At 46.5% G+C, this 14,348-nt stretch overlaps 1 protein-coding gene and 1 long non-coding RNA gene across 7 annotated transcripts in view; one reads left to right on the top strand and one right to left on the bottom strand.

Moving 5' to 3' along the window:
* Positions 1-9,472, top strand: part of SLC13A4 (solute carrier family 13 member 4) — a 40,236-nt gene extending 30,764 nt beyond the window's left edge. For 2 of the 6 annotated variants that reach the window (XM_044246639.1, XM_044246640.1), the window contains exons 12-16: positions 477-595; positions 788-912; positions 4,283-4,444; positions 5,653-5,790; positions 7,863-9,472. In XM_044246639.1, coding sequence (XP_044102574.1) covers positions 477-595; positions 788-912; positions 4,283-4,444; positions 5,653-5,790; positions 7,863-8,000 — 682 coding nt within the window. In that variant the 3' untranslated portion in view covers positions 8,001-9,472. Of the gene's footprint in view, positions 1-476; positions 596-787; positions 913-1,729; positions 2,506-4,282; positions 4,445-5,652; positions 5,791-7,862 lie in introns of those variants that run through there. The other 4 variants (XM_044246642.1, XM_044246641.1, XM_044246643.1 and 1 more) reach the window with 3 other exon arrangements.
* LOC122905103 lies at positions 3,379-6,609 on the bottom strand. Its single transcript, XR_006384317.1, has 2 exons — positions 6,403-6,609; positions 3,379-4,555 (listed from the first exon to the last, which is right to left on the bottom strand). It is a non-coding gene; the product is annotated as an uncharacterized LOC122905103 (long non-coding RNA).
* Positions 9,473-14,348: the final 4,876 nt, after the last annotated feature.

The following is a 14,348-nucleotide window of genomic DNA, read 5'->3' as shown; positions in this document are numbered from 1 at the left end:
AAACTCTGGAAACCTCAGTCGTCTTGCAGGTGGCTCTGAGGCTTAAAGACCAAATGCCCCTGGAAGAGACGGAGGGAGTGGCCAAGGCCTTGGCCCCGGGGCCACCCCTGCAGGACCCCGGAAGGCCGGCCCACAGCTCTCTCCGCTTGGCTTCTCAGCCGAGCAAAGTCCCACACGGAGATGCAACCCTTGCAGGAAAGAGAACTCATCCTTTTCGAGTCTCCTTGACCGAAAGAACTCCCGCTCTCTCCTTCGAACAGGCGCATACAGCCACACCAGACGTCTACCCTAGCCAGGCCCAGCCTCCAGACTCTAAGCCTTGCCCCCTGAACCCACTGCTGGCTAGCATGGCAGCAGCTGCTGCAAGGCAGGCTGACCAGCCCCTAGACTGGGTTCTAAAAAGAGGCACTGTGTCCAGACAGTCCTGAAACACTGTGCTCCCCCCCCCGCCCCCCGTCCTGACCCTCCGCCTCCAGCCCTGCTCGTCTCTTTGCTAGGAAGGGCTACCGCACCGACGCCACCGTCTCTGTTTTCCTCGGCTTCCTGCTCTTCCTGATCCCAGCAAAGAAGCCCTGCTTTGGAAAGAAGACTGACGGTGAGAGAAGTTCAAGGGAAGAGGTCAGGGCTGGCTTTGGTCAATCAGACCCAAATTAGACTTTTCAGAAGAGCCTTGCCAAGGCCATTCTGAGTCCCCCCACGAGTCATTGGTTCATCAGTTAGGCTCTGTCTCCACAAAGCCCACCCATGAGGATTCATCGGGCTCTTCCCCTGTCTACCTGTGGTCCAGGAAAGAACGAAGAGCCCTCACGGGGGACAGAGCCCATCATCACCTGGAAGGACTTCCAGAAGACCATGCCCTGGGAGATTGTCATTCTGGTGGGAGGAGGCTACGCTCTGGCTTCTGGCAGCAAGGTAACTCTTGAATTCTGCTCTTGGACCAAAGATTTTTTAAGTTACTTTACCTAGTGAGTCATTTTGATTCCGGGAGGAAGATTCAGAGGCGCTGAGGGAGAGGTGAAGGTTCACCCTAGGGAACAGTGGAGCCAGATGTGGATCCCCCGTCCTGACCTGAGCTTCTAAGCTCGTGCTGAGAACAGATGTACAGATCAGCTGTGCTAGGGAGTCCCTCCCGCCTCACTCATGGGCCCACAGGGCCATAGGCAAAAGATTTATCGGCTTATATAGTCATCTCCTGGGCATTTGACAGTGGTGGTAAGACATGTGGTAAGACCTAAGGGTCCAGGACACCCCACATGGACACACAGCAAACTGCCCCTCAGTTGGTCCATCTGCTTACGTTCAGCCCTGTTGGAGAATGTGTGCTAAAGCTGATGTACCTGCTGTGCACGTGCCCTGATTTCCTGATGGGGAGGAGCTGGGATGCGATCTTATAAAGGGGGCCGGTGGGAAATAGTTGGGTTTCCTCAAGTGTTAGCCCTTCCTGAAATAGGAAATGATCCTCCAAATCAATCAGGTTCACAATTTCTCCCTCGGCTTTCGCTGTTCATTAATGTGGCTCACTCTTTGCCCACTCGTTGAGGGCCACGCCTATCTGCATCACTAATAGTAAGATCACAGAACTTTCCACTAGGAAGGAACCTTGGACACCGAGTCCGGTCTCCTACCCGGTGAGAGAGTTCCCTGCGTGACACCCCTGGGCTTGGACAGCACCAGTGACAGGGCACTCCCTGGGCAGGGAATGAAGAATTGTTCTTTTCTTTTCGCTCAGATCTTCTGTGTGCCTTCCACTGTTGGCTCTGGCTCTGTCCTCTGAAACCCCAGCCTAGGTAATAATTATCAAAGTCATAAAAAGTTACTAGATCCCCTTAGATCATCTTTTTTCCCCCCAAGAAACTAAAACTCCCTAGTTCCTTCAACCATTCTTCAAGAAGTAGTGACGCCTTACCATGCTGGTCTCTCCTCAGGACTCAATACACTTTGCCCTTGGCCTTATTTAAATGTGGTCCAGAGGTAGTCCGTCTACTGCCGAGTAAAGGAGTCCTATTACCCAAGCCGTATTACCTCTCATCTCTGATGCAAGCACCAATCTGTATTTTTATGGAAGCTTTTATAAGGCATCACTGGCACTCAGATCAACATTTATATTGAACTTGCAGCCAACTAAAACCCTCATTCTTTTCATTGTTAGCCACTATTAAATGTCCCATCTTGCAGCCAATCCTGTATATGTTATTTCTAATTCCAAGTTCAAAGTATCATACTTACCTTTACTGAATTTCAGTTGTCAGTTTTGGCCCGAGTCCAGCCTGGGAAAATTTTTTTTAACCAAAATTTTTATGTATTACAGATAGCATACTTGGTATTTCTGTAAAATTTACTGACTCTACTCATTTTAGTAATATAATTCAAGTATGCTATAGGTGATTCCTACCAAGTTTGAAATAATTTCAGTCTTGATATGAGGAAAATATCATGTAAAATGTTTTTGTATCAAGGTTTAAAAAAAATAAGACTTCCTTTGTTGTGCTTTTTTCTAACTTGGCAATCTAATTTATCAATTTATTTCAAATTACAGTATAAAATAGCTTCTGGAAAAAATTGCTATTAAATTTTTTCCACTTTACTTCTGAATACTATCTGGATAATGTGCTCAGTGGAACTCCATTTCTTTATAAGTGCTGTTTCCACTCAGCTAACTGCTCTTCCTTCCCTTTGTCCCCTGGGTAAGGTTTAATGTGCTCTAAGAGGTAACAGTCACAGAATTCCTGTCGGCCTCAAGGCTCTGTACCAACCATGAATTGCTGTAGTCCTCACACGTTGGATTTGCAGCTCACGGGCAGTAGAACAAAAAGAGAAAAGTGCTCTAAGGGGGTGCCTGGGTGGCTCAGTCAGTTGGGCGTCTTGCCTTTGGCTCAGGTCATGATCCCAGGGTCCTGGGAATGAGTCCCACATCATCAGGCTTTCTGCTCAGTGGGGAGTCAGCTTCTCCCTCTCCCTCCTGCTCCCCCTGTTTGTATTCTAACAAATAAACAAATGCAGTCTTTAAAAAGAAAAGAAAGAAAGTGCTCCCAGGTAAAATGGCCACAGCAGAGAGAATTCTGAAGGCTTCTGGGCACCAGCTGTCTACTACGGGATTGCCTTATGGTGGCCAGGGTGCTGTCAACATCAAATGGTCTTTGGTGAATTCGGAAAAGGGGAGAAAAAGCAGTCTGCCGGCAATGTGGTGAGGCTGTCCTTAACAGTAAAATATGAGTAGGACTTAAGGCTTGAGGAATCATAAAATGTCCCTCCTTGCTTTGGGCCCTACTCTCCATGTCTTTAGTGGATTTGCAGTCTCTAGGGTCAGCAGAAACAGAGCACATCACCCACAGAAGGGAGAGAAGGCAGGAAGGGCAGGAGAATGCACACGGCAACCTGTTTTTAGTACAAAAAGTCAGCGGTGTCCTTTATTTTCTAAGGGAGGGAAGGAATCTTCACCACTGGCAAAGGAACAGCATCCAACCACAGAAGTTAGTCCAAGTGGGAAATAACTCATTTATTTGAGTAGATCTATATAAATTTTGCTAATGGAAAAGGTTCAAGAGCAGCAACATGCCTTCTTATCTTATGTTGTGAGAAAGCACTGGTGGATTGCAGATCCCAACGTCAGCCGTGATGAGACTGAACCTGACACAGGATGGACCACCATGACTAGCTTTGTAGGCCAGCCAGGTGGCACCTTCCCACTGAGAGCGGATAGACTGGGAATCCGTGTATGCAAAGCTTCTGGTGTTCAGCCCTGCCCACTGACTCCCCACAAACTACAGGAAAAGTTACTGTCCAAGGATGTTGATAATTTTCCCCCTTTTACCGGTGATAAGAGAGCTAGATTTCAAAAGCAGAATTAAGGATTATACTGGGGAGTCTGTGTCAGAATCACCGTTGACTGGATGCACACAGTGAGAATGTCAGAGGCTGGAGAGAGTGAGGAGATTGAAGCTGAGAGGCCTGTGGTCCCGAAGATCTCCAGCCCCTGCATAATCCCGGCAAGAATCATAGCCATTAGGACGGGCAGCTCTCCATGCGCTGTGATGATTGTCCAGAAAACCCCGAGACTGAATGTTACACGATCGTAAGGAATTTTCTAGGCTGTAAAAACCACCTCATCATCAAGTCAGGAATGCCTCTGGATCCAGTCTGCCTGAAAGTAGGAAGGCAGATTAGATGACTCCTAGTGTTTCCTGCCAGCCCCCCAACATCCCTGACCTTCTGGAGTCTAAGAATTCCAGGGGGAATGTGCTCTTCCTCCTCTCTTCTTACTGTATCACCCATCTCCCTGCAGAGCTCTGGCCTCTCCACGTGGATTGGGCACCAGATGTTGTCTCTGAGTGGCCTCCCACCGTGGGCTGTCACCCTGTTGGCATGCATCCTGGTGTCCATTGTCACAGAGTTCGTGAGCAACCCAGCCACCATCACCATCTTCCTGCCCATCCTGTGCAGCCTGGTGAGTAGGGCAGGGCTCCCAGATGTCAGGACGGGCTTCCTCGGGCCCAGCGAACAGCTTCCCAGCTCTACTCTCTCCTCCGGTCACTGCCACAGACTTCACCGATGGGTGCTCCAGCCACAATTTTGGAAATGAAGCATTTCAAATTAGACAGACAGACAGACATAAATTGTAGCAAGTGTCCTAGAAACCCTTTTCTGAAAGACTAGGATTAGTTCAGAGACAGTCTTGAATGGAAACAAAAATGCACAGAATATCCGTAAAACCCTAGGATTCCAGTTCCTCACAATCATCATTTCTTTCTCTCCTAAGACCTAAGAGTAGGGCCAGAGGGAGGAGTAACTACAGAAAATGGGGGCCAAATGCTCCCACAAGTACACTGAGCTGTAAAGACCAAAACCACAGCTCCATCACTGCCTTCCCCATTTCTCTGTCCGGGAGGGTCTGAGAATTGAGGCAACGCCAGCCTTACCGCATGGTCTCAGAACAATCTGTTATTCATGAGTGAGGGGAGGGGCGCATCTCCCAGATCTCAGCCTGGCTAAGCAGCCCCCCGAGTAATGCACCAGACACAGTGCTGCCTCTGTCCCACTAGTGAGGTGGACCCAGCAAATGAAGGCTCCTCCCCACCCCCAACAAAATGAAACCCTTCCACTCTCTTTAACCCCAAACTCCCCCAGCGCCTGTCCTTGCTGTCTGCTCGGATGTCTCCTTCCAACTGCGCTACCCTCTCATCTGTGTGAGCGCGGGAGCGCACGCAGTGAAAACTCAGCGACACGGAGGGCGAGACCACAGGTTTCAAACCCCATCCAAAGCAAGCATCACCTAGAAAACACCTTAGTTCTACACTCCAAGGACGAGGGACCCCCACCTCAACCAAAGCAGCTTATTCATGGGATTTGAGTTTGAAGAATGACTCTCTTAGCAAAAGGATAAAATGAGTCCAGCACCAAGAAATGAAACATCCCTTCGAGGAAGGAACTCAGAGCCCATGTTTCCACGGGAAGTGACTGAGCAGCTTAAGCCCACTTGGGCTGCCCAGCACTGTATGCCCTCAACAGTGGTGATTTCACGGCCCCCAACACACGGTATCCAGCCACAGTTAGCCACCACCAAGCCAGCATTTAAAGCATGTTTGTGAAGTTAAGCCCAAGAAATGCAAGCTGCATCTCAACACTGATGTTTCTGTGAATTCTCTCTTCTCCTAGTCTGAAACGCTGCACATTAATCCACTCTACACTCTGATCCCAGTCACCATGTGCATCTCCTTTGCAGTGATGCTGCCTGTGGGCAATCCCCCCAATGCCATCGTCTTCAGCTATGGGCACTGCCAGATCAAAGATATGGTAAGTCATGGGCACCCTCTTGCTGCAGGGAGGACAGGGACGAGCGAGTGGCTCCACAGCCTCCTGAAGCTTATCATTTTGGAGCAGTGTCTGTGGTCTGTCAACACTGTCTAGTGTGGTCAGAATGGTGCTGGCAAAAAGGCCCTCCGCCGGTCCACAAGCACCGAGGACAGCAGGAATGTGCTCTCCCACCCTTACCCGGGAGATACAGGGACAGCTGGCACAGACACGAGATGCAGCCCAGGGGAGGCACAAGGCTCTGCCTCGGTTTCTTCACGGGGCCAGTGGGGACGTTCATTGCAAAAGCTGCTGGTTTACTCACAGAAGCGAAGTAGGAGAAACCATAGGAACCTAAGGTGAAAGGTCTGAGGGGACAGGGCGCTCCCACTGAACTCTCCCCAACGCCAGCCGCTGAAGCAACAATGGCAAAATGGGGCGCCCACACTTCATTTCCTAGTTCTCAGCTGGCCCCCGCACAAGATGGCGCTGAGGAGACATCTGGTCAGCGTTGGACCTGTTTACCCTCCACCCCTCAACCTATGCTCACTGCTGTGCTCCTGGATACCCAGGCCACTGGGGGATGGAGGAAAGGGGGAAACAACTCCTAGTTACTGGGGCCGGGCTGTCTGAAATAGTGCTCAGTCGACTTTGCTGAGGGTCTCACACCTTCTTGTTCACTCAAGTCCAAACTTGTTCCCAGCAGCCCTGTAAAAAGCAAACGGAGGAAAGGGAGAGCTTCAGGCTAGTGGCAGATGTCAGATCCTTTCTACCAATCAAACCGCTCATGGAAGTCATCTGTGACACTTCAGGGAAGGGAGGTCACAGCCACGCCGCCCCCCCCCCCCATCTCTTAGTGCACAACAGTGTCTGCTCAGGAGAGTTGGGACCAAGCTCAGTCCCAACTCTCCCATTCCACCACTTCCTCTTCTGGGTACCTCACCATTCACTGCTGCCCCCCACCACCCCCCGCCATCTTTTCTGGAATCAAGCAATCAGAGACAGCACCTTTCAAAGGCACCAGATGACAAGAAGTAGGCCAGTCATTTGTTCTGTTTCCAGCCCGGGCACTGACCTGAGGGATCCATTTCCTCATCTGCGAAAGATGGAGGTTATATGCTCTGTGGGGTTCCTTTCAGCTCTGGAGGACTTTAATTGAGCCCCTTTAGAACCTGCCTCTTCTGGCTACAGACCTGGACAGTTCTCCACACCCAAAGACCAGGGGGAAAAATGATTTATAAGTCTGGGGCTCTGGCCAGAAAATGGAGAAGCAATACATCTAGTCACCTGCTTGGAACAATTTCCTAGCATTCATTTTCCCTCACAGCTTTCCCAACTCTGTGCCAGCCAGCAGACCCGTGGTGGCTACAGCAGTGTGCTTGGGTCCTCCCTGACAGGCTGCCAGCTATGCTTACTGTCCATTTTTCCATCTGGCCCTGGCTCTGCCATCCATCATCCCTCACACCTCCCTCAGCCTGTGTCAGTTCCATAGCAGAAATGGAGGGTTTAGGATCATGGAGGTGACATTCCCTCAGCAGAAAGAAGCAAAGCTAACATGTCTGTGTCACCCTCCCATGGAAGGGCTGAGCACAGGCAGCTGACCTAGTTCTGCAGGTGAACCCAAGATACACCACCTTCCATAAGCTGTTCCTTTCGGAAGGAAAAAACAGTTAACAGTAGCAGAGGCTTCGGAGAATCAGGCCTCTCCTACAGGTCCCCGTATGTGTCAGCACATTAAAGGCTCCAAGAATTTCCCGCCTTAAAGTAGTTCCCGATCATGTAGCTACAGGGTCCTTGCGTAGCGTTAACTCCTAACATTCTAAGACCTGGTGTTCCTAGTACACGCCTTCCAGGCTTCCAATTGGGAGTGAGAACCCAAGCAGAGATGGTCCTGAGGGCTTCTCCCACCCTTCCACAGTCCCGAGCCACTCTTGGAGGCAGCACTACAGATCCCTGGCAGTGACTGGGCACAGATCAGGGCCAAGGCTTGGGTGGGGGGGCACTGCTAAGGAGCACTGGGGGATCTGGGCTACTGCCTGCTCAGTGATTACGGTGGGCTGGTTTGTGTCCTACAGGTGAAAGCTGGCCTGGGGGTCAATGTCATTGGCCTGGTGATCGTCATGGTGGCCATCAACACATGGGGAGTTAGCCTCTTCCACTTGGACACTTTTCCTGCCTGGGCGAAAGTCAGTAACATCACTGATCAGGCCTAGCACAGGTGGGCAAACGGTCCGACTGAAGGAGCTGCCAGCACCTACCAGAATCTGACCAAGAGGCCAAGAAAGCCACCAGGAGCACACAACCGACACCAGAAGATTCTGCCATCTGCCACCTCAAGTGAAGTGCAGCAAGCCTCCGACAACCAAAACACATGCCTGGATGTTAGTGCCTTCTGCTCTGCCCTCTTTCCTTAGCACCCTAGTTCAGGAAAACCTGTGGTCTTTCTCACTTCCTGCATCTTGAGCTCTCCAATTCTTTCTAAAGACCAGAAGAGAAGAAAACCTTAGTTACCCCTCAGAGGCTAAGCCTCACAAACTAGCCTCACTAGGTTTATTCTTAATATCTTAATCCTTTTTTAGGAATTGTGGGGAAATCCAAATCATCCTCCCTATGCACTAATAATGAAAGCAGTTACATCTCCTCTTTTGGAGGACAATCTCCCCCCAGAATTTTCCCTTCAGTGTTTCTATCCTAAGCTCTCACCACAAAAAGGCAATCTGGGTAAGTCCTCTTTGTGGCAATCAGTACTCTTTTAACATTACTTAAGCATCTCCCTTCGATGGCTTCTCTCTACCTTTGGCACCAAATTCCCATAAAGAAATAGTGTCCCCCTTTAGAAAGGGGTGAGCAGGGTTCTCTTGGTCAAAGGGGAAGAAGGCACATTGATATTAGTACAGGTATCCCCCACTTTTCAAAAGTTCCAGTTGTACCACTTCACTTTCACAAAAGACTTACATTAGTACCTGTTTTCACTAACTGGAAGAAATCTGAAGAGGATTTTTAGGTTTATGAGAAATGTCCAAGTAGTGTTCAGCACTGGTTTTTGCAGAGGAACAGTGCACAACCTGAGCAGCTGGAGTGGGGCCACCGTGCTCCCTCCTAGGAACCTACCCCCAGCATCTCAGCATTCAGCTGCCAAAGCTGTGAATATCTGTGCTTTATTTTGTGCACCCGCTAGAAAGTGTCCAAAGGTATTAGAGGAGCCTAAGAGAGGGTTTTTTTTGGGTCTGTGAATGCTCAAATATTTTTCGACAAAATGAATAGTAACTGCTTCTTTGATCAATGCCATTTCAGCTTACAAAAGGTTTCATAGGAATGCTCTACTTTTGGATAGTGGGGGATACTTGTCTTTCTCATCACTTACCACTAATCCTCAATACCACTGCATTGGGTCAGTTGGGAGGGAGAAAAAACTCATAGCTGTCTTACTAATGAGGCCAAAACTATCATTAAGACCACTATTAAGTACCATTATTAAGTACTATTAATGACTGACTAGCTTTCTTCTGGATATAAGAAGTTTGTTCCTGAGAAGACAACTACAGAAAGATCCAAACCCATCTGTCACTTTCTACAAGTCAATGAGCCCCTTGAGGAGAGAGAGGTCTTATGTTCCTTAAAGTCTCCAGCAACTTATACAATATAGTGAACTAACTACTCAATAAATGCTGCCCATGAGAAATCACTCTGGAAATCAAGGCCTCCTGCTTCTTCCTAAAAACCATGCCATTTTCTCCATGATAAATGTCCTTGCTATACGACTGGATACAGCTCCCAACACCCCCTGGCTTGTAGGCAATACATATTTCCGATTTCTACCACCAGTTCCTTGCTAAATCAGTCTTTTTGGAAAAGGAATAACCCCACCATTACTCCATTCTTTTAACTGATTTTAAGTTACTATTGATAGCAGTTTTTCCACACAGTAACTTATCAATAAAGTCACCTCCTTAGTTTATCAAGTTATCTATGAATTCTAAAATTTTTTTGCCAGCCAACACTCACATGCTCTCACCACAGCACAACTGGCCAGATGTAACCAAGAATATTACTGCTTCTGCCCTATCCATTGGATGAAGCCACATTCTCTGACTCCTTAAAAAGACCTACTGAGCCCAAATAAAATACTGGTGTTATGTACACTATAGCTGCTTTGATCAAGTCAGCATCTCTACAGCAGGCACTTTGCTATAAAATGTTCAGAGAGTTAGGGTGTTCTCGTATTGTTACGGCTGCCAAATTTTCAACTGTCTGATCCACTGCAGAACTTAGACACCAAGCCTCTAGTGACATTAAGACAAAGGTACAAATAATAAGATTCTGGGAGAATACATTTAAAAAAAGAGAAAGAAGGGGTGACTTAGAACTCCTGGCCACTGTTCAGCATTTGAGAACCTCACTCAGTCCTACAGTGAAAGGAGCGTAACTTCCCTGGGCCGCTGTGGCCACATTCTCCAAGGAGCTAGTGCCCTTGGTTTAAAAATGGCATTTATTTCAGTCGGCTCTACTGACTATTCTCAAGAGCAACATTCATCCTGCCCAAAGCCAGAGCGCAGGGTAGCCAAGCCTGCTCCGTCCCGTGACAGGAGACGTCAGAGATGACTAACCACTCCTTGTCATCTAAAACCACTCCACTGGTGGACAAAAACTAAGCATTCTCTTTAGTATTAGTAGACTTATGTCTCTTGCAAATATATTCTAATTTGATTTTTGTCTTCTAATATCACACTATGAGTGGAAAGCAGTAATGATCATCTTATACCAGCTCAATTTTATAGATGACTGAGAAACAAAGACATCAAGTATAGTTGCACCTTACTGTCAAGTCAATTATGTATCAAACTTGCTTATTGCCTTTGAAAATTGCCTTCAAAATTCCTGTAAAGTCACCCATGAAGTACATGGTACAATCTTTTATAATGGGATTTACATGGCAAAGACTCAGGAATCATCTTTTAGTAAATAAAAGCTAGCTAGTTTTCCCTCAACAAATCAATCTGATTTGTTTTGTTTTGTTTTGTTTTTGTTTTTGTTTTTGTTTTTCCAGTTGAATACCAAATAACATCACTGGCCTCACATTAAGGGACCATGTTTGAAAAAGTACATCTAGAGGTGCTTGGGTGGCTCAGTCAGTTAAGCATCCACCTTTGGCTCACATCATGATCCCAGGATCCTGGGATCGAGCCCCAGGTCAGACTCCCTACAGCAAGGAGTCTGCCTCTTCCCTTACCCTCTGCCCCTATCTCCTGCTCATACTTACTCTGTCACGTTCTCTAAAAATCTTTTAAAAAAAAAAAAAAAGTACATTTAAACAGAGTAACTGGGGGCACCAGGGTGGCTCAGTGTGTTAAGCCACTGCCTTCGGCTCAGGTCATGATCTCAGGGTCCTGGGATCGAGTCCCGCATCGGGCTCTCTGCTCAGCAGGGAGCCTGCTTCCCTTCCTCTCTCTCTGCCTGCCTCTCTGCCTACTTGTGATCTCTCTCTGTCAAATAAATAAATAAAATCTTTTCTAAAAAATAAATAAATAAACAGAGTAACTGTATAGCAAAATGTTCAAACCATTGGCACACAAAGGCCTGAGATGACCCAAGTTCACAGATTACCGATCCTGCGGCTGCCATCACTAAATGAATTCAAAGCACAACTGCCCAGCTATTTCCATGGTGACTCCTTCTTGTCCCAATGCTGGTACAACCATAAATGCAGGAATGACACCACCACACTGCCCCTTTCATAAGGCCTTGCCACACAGGCAATGATCCAAGCAGACACACGACTGAGGTTTTGCAATGCCCCACCCTGTTCACTTTCCATGAAGCCCTACTGTTGTGCCACTGCCCAGTGCCTTGCAAAAAAAAATGGACTTGACTAAATTATGATGCACGGAGATTTAGAAAAGGTATAGAGTAAACATGAAAACCTAAGTGTCACAATCTCCCCTATTAAGACTGTGACACTTATGTTCCCTTCACCACCCTGTTGCTGTCCACAAGGCCCTAACAGTCACTAGGGAAAAAAGGACTCATTCATGACTAAGGAATGGAAATGCTGTTTGCAAAGTCCAAGATGGGAAGTTAAGAAAAGCCTCATTTGCTCCAGTAAGGTCTGTGGTGTTCCTGCCGGGGGAGTAACAGAAGAAGTACTAAAAAGGCAAGAGACCTCAGTGGAAAAACAAATACCAGCAGAGCATCTAGGGCGTGAAATGCTTAGTGGAAATGAAAGCATTATATACGTGTACATATGCTCTACGAACCTGTATGCAAGACAACTAGAAAAAATACACATCATAACTTTTCAGTCATGCAAATGAAAATTGAGTAAATGGGTTAGAAAAAAAGGAATTGTTCCTCTAAATCAGGTCACTGCTTAATTGCATAAAACACCAAATCAAAAGAAATGTCTAAAGGCATCAACTGGTAACTTCAAGTCCTAAAATATAGCCCCTTTCGGTGATTTTAAATGCAGCTGTTTGGGTTTTTCTCTCTCTTTCTTTGGGAAGATGGTGGTTTAAGGATAAACTTTTCAAGTTCACTGTGTTTATGAAGTTCCCAACATCAATCCTAAAGTCTTATTTTGTACATGTCAGTAACCTTCCTTTTATGATCAGGTATGGTCAAAAGTTTTCTCAAATCACATCAACAGGAGTTTTCAAATAATTTTAAAAGGAGAAGAAGAGTATATCTTGAGATGATTCTTCCCATCCCTCCAATGATTTGTGAGCCAAAAGTCCCAACAAAACCCCCAGGGAACACAACTCTTAGTGACACAGTCACAATCACTGCAACCCGCACCCATGTTACAGAGTTTCAACTACACCGTACAATGCGTGATGGTTCTGAGCTCCTCCTCTGTCTCAGTGAGGATAATCTCGCCTGAGAACTCTGAGCCCCTTTTTGCTGCTGCAACCTAAAACCAGAATTTTCCTGAAGAGCGACCACTAAGGCAGCCTGTATTCACTGTGTTGCAGTTCACATGAAGGCGAGAGCAAGAACGAAGCTGCTGGATGGCTCCACTGGTGGAAATGAGCCTAGAAGCCAGGGAAAGAGACCATCACTCTTGAGGAAGCCTTACATCCAAATGAGATTAGATATAATATAGGGACACCTCATTTCCTAATACCTAAGTTACCTTCATCCCTAAAAAAGCCACTCTGGAGACACACAAGAGCAATCGTGCTACCGTAACTGTGACAAGGAATCCGTTTGGAAGCACCTTTCTAAACTTGCAGCATTTTCAATACACTCAAAGGTGGTAAAACTTTATCCTTCAAGGCTGTCGTTCATTCTACTGACAACTTCCTCATCCAAGATAAAATCTTGTGAGCCAGGAGGTATGATCAAGGTAGACACTCGAGATTTTCATCAGCAACCAAGAGAGTGACCAGAGGATGACAAATTTTGCATGGTTCATAAACTGGTTCCAAGTGACTGCAGAAAAATAAAGTATTCTGACCAAAAGCAGCATGTTTGGACCAATATCTATTATTTATTGGGCAATTTGCAGAGCACTGTGCAACATATCACATACATGATCTCACCTGTTTCTGGTGTGAGCCATAGGAGGTAGATATTGCATCCACATATTAGAGAATACAACAGTGTCAGAAAAACGAGCGCCTTGCCCATGCTCTCCCTTCTAGGGTGAAGCCAAACCATAACATGCTGCTAATCTGTATCACACACCAGGATAAGCTGCCAGAGATAAAACCTACACCCATGTATGAGAACCCTGTTTTCAAAGAGCAGCAAAACCCCTCTGTTTTAGAATCACACAGTACTAATGTCATCACTGTCTGAAATAATGTGTCTCTAAATTACTCTTCCAGTTTACTGATATCTGCTAAAATGTCTTCAGAAATGGCATTATCAGTGAGCTTCCCGACAAGTCCCTAAAACAAAACACAATCAAATGGGACTTCATCTACAGTTTGTGCAGATTACATTTCTAGGGTTTAGCTTACAGCTATACCCTGCACAGATATGTTTAACTTTAGGTTAAACATTATCACTGTAACAGCAGAAGACAGGAAATCTAACATTCATCAGTAACAGATTAAATAAGTTATGGTATATCCATTCAATAGAATCTCATGTAGCCAAAAAAGGGAAAGAGGTTTCTTGGCCCTTACATACTGATATGGAATGATCTCCATTAAGGAGGAGGGAAAAAAGGGCAAGGGGTGAACTCAGTGCAATTTCAGATTTGTGTAAAAACCCCCTTACATGCATGTATTTGTTTAGGCACATAATCCTTCTCAAAGTATACAGGAAACTACTGACAGTGCTTGCCTCCAGGAAGAACTAGGAACTGAAGGTCAGGAGTATGACAGGCCCTTTGTTCTGAATCACTTCTGTATCCTCACCCACGGGAAAAGTGATGTATACAAACATTTAATTTTAAAAAATGGACTAATTATATATTTGACAGATTACAATGGTGATTTTCTTTCTTTCGTTCGTTCTTTTCAAAGCAATAGAAGTTTACTGAATATATTGCAAGGGAGCAACGGGCAGGACAGCAAAGGAGACACTATCTACCAAGAGGTGGTGGTGAGGGGCTA

This window comes from Neovison vison, chromosome 4, assembly GCF_020171115.1.
Source record: "Neovison vison isolate M4711 chromosome 4, ASM_NN_V1, whole genome shotgun sequence".
Classification (NCBI taxonomy): Eukaryota; Metazoa; Chordata; class Mammalia; order Carnivora; family Mustelidae; genus Neogale; species Neogale vison.
Note: the sequence above shows the minus strand (reverse complement) of the source record. Positions and strands in the feature narration are given on the sequence as shown.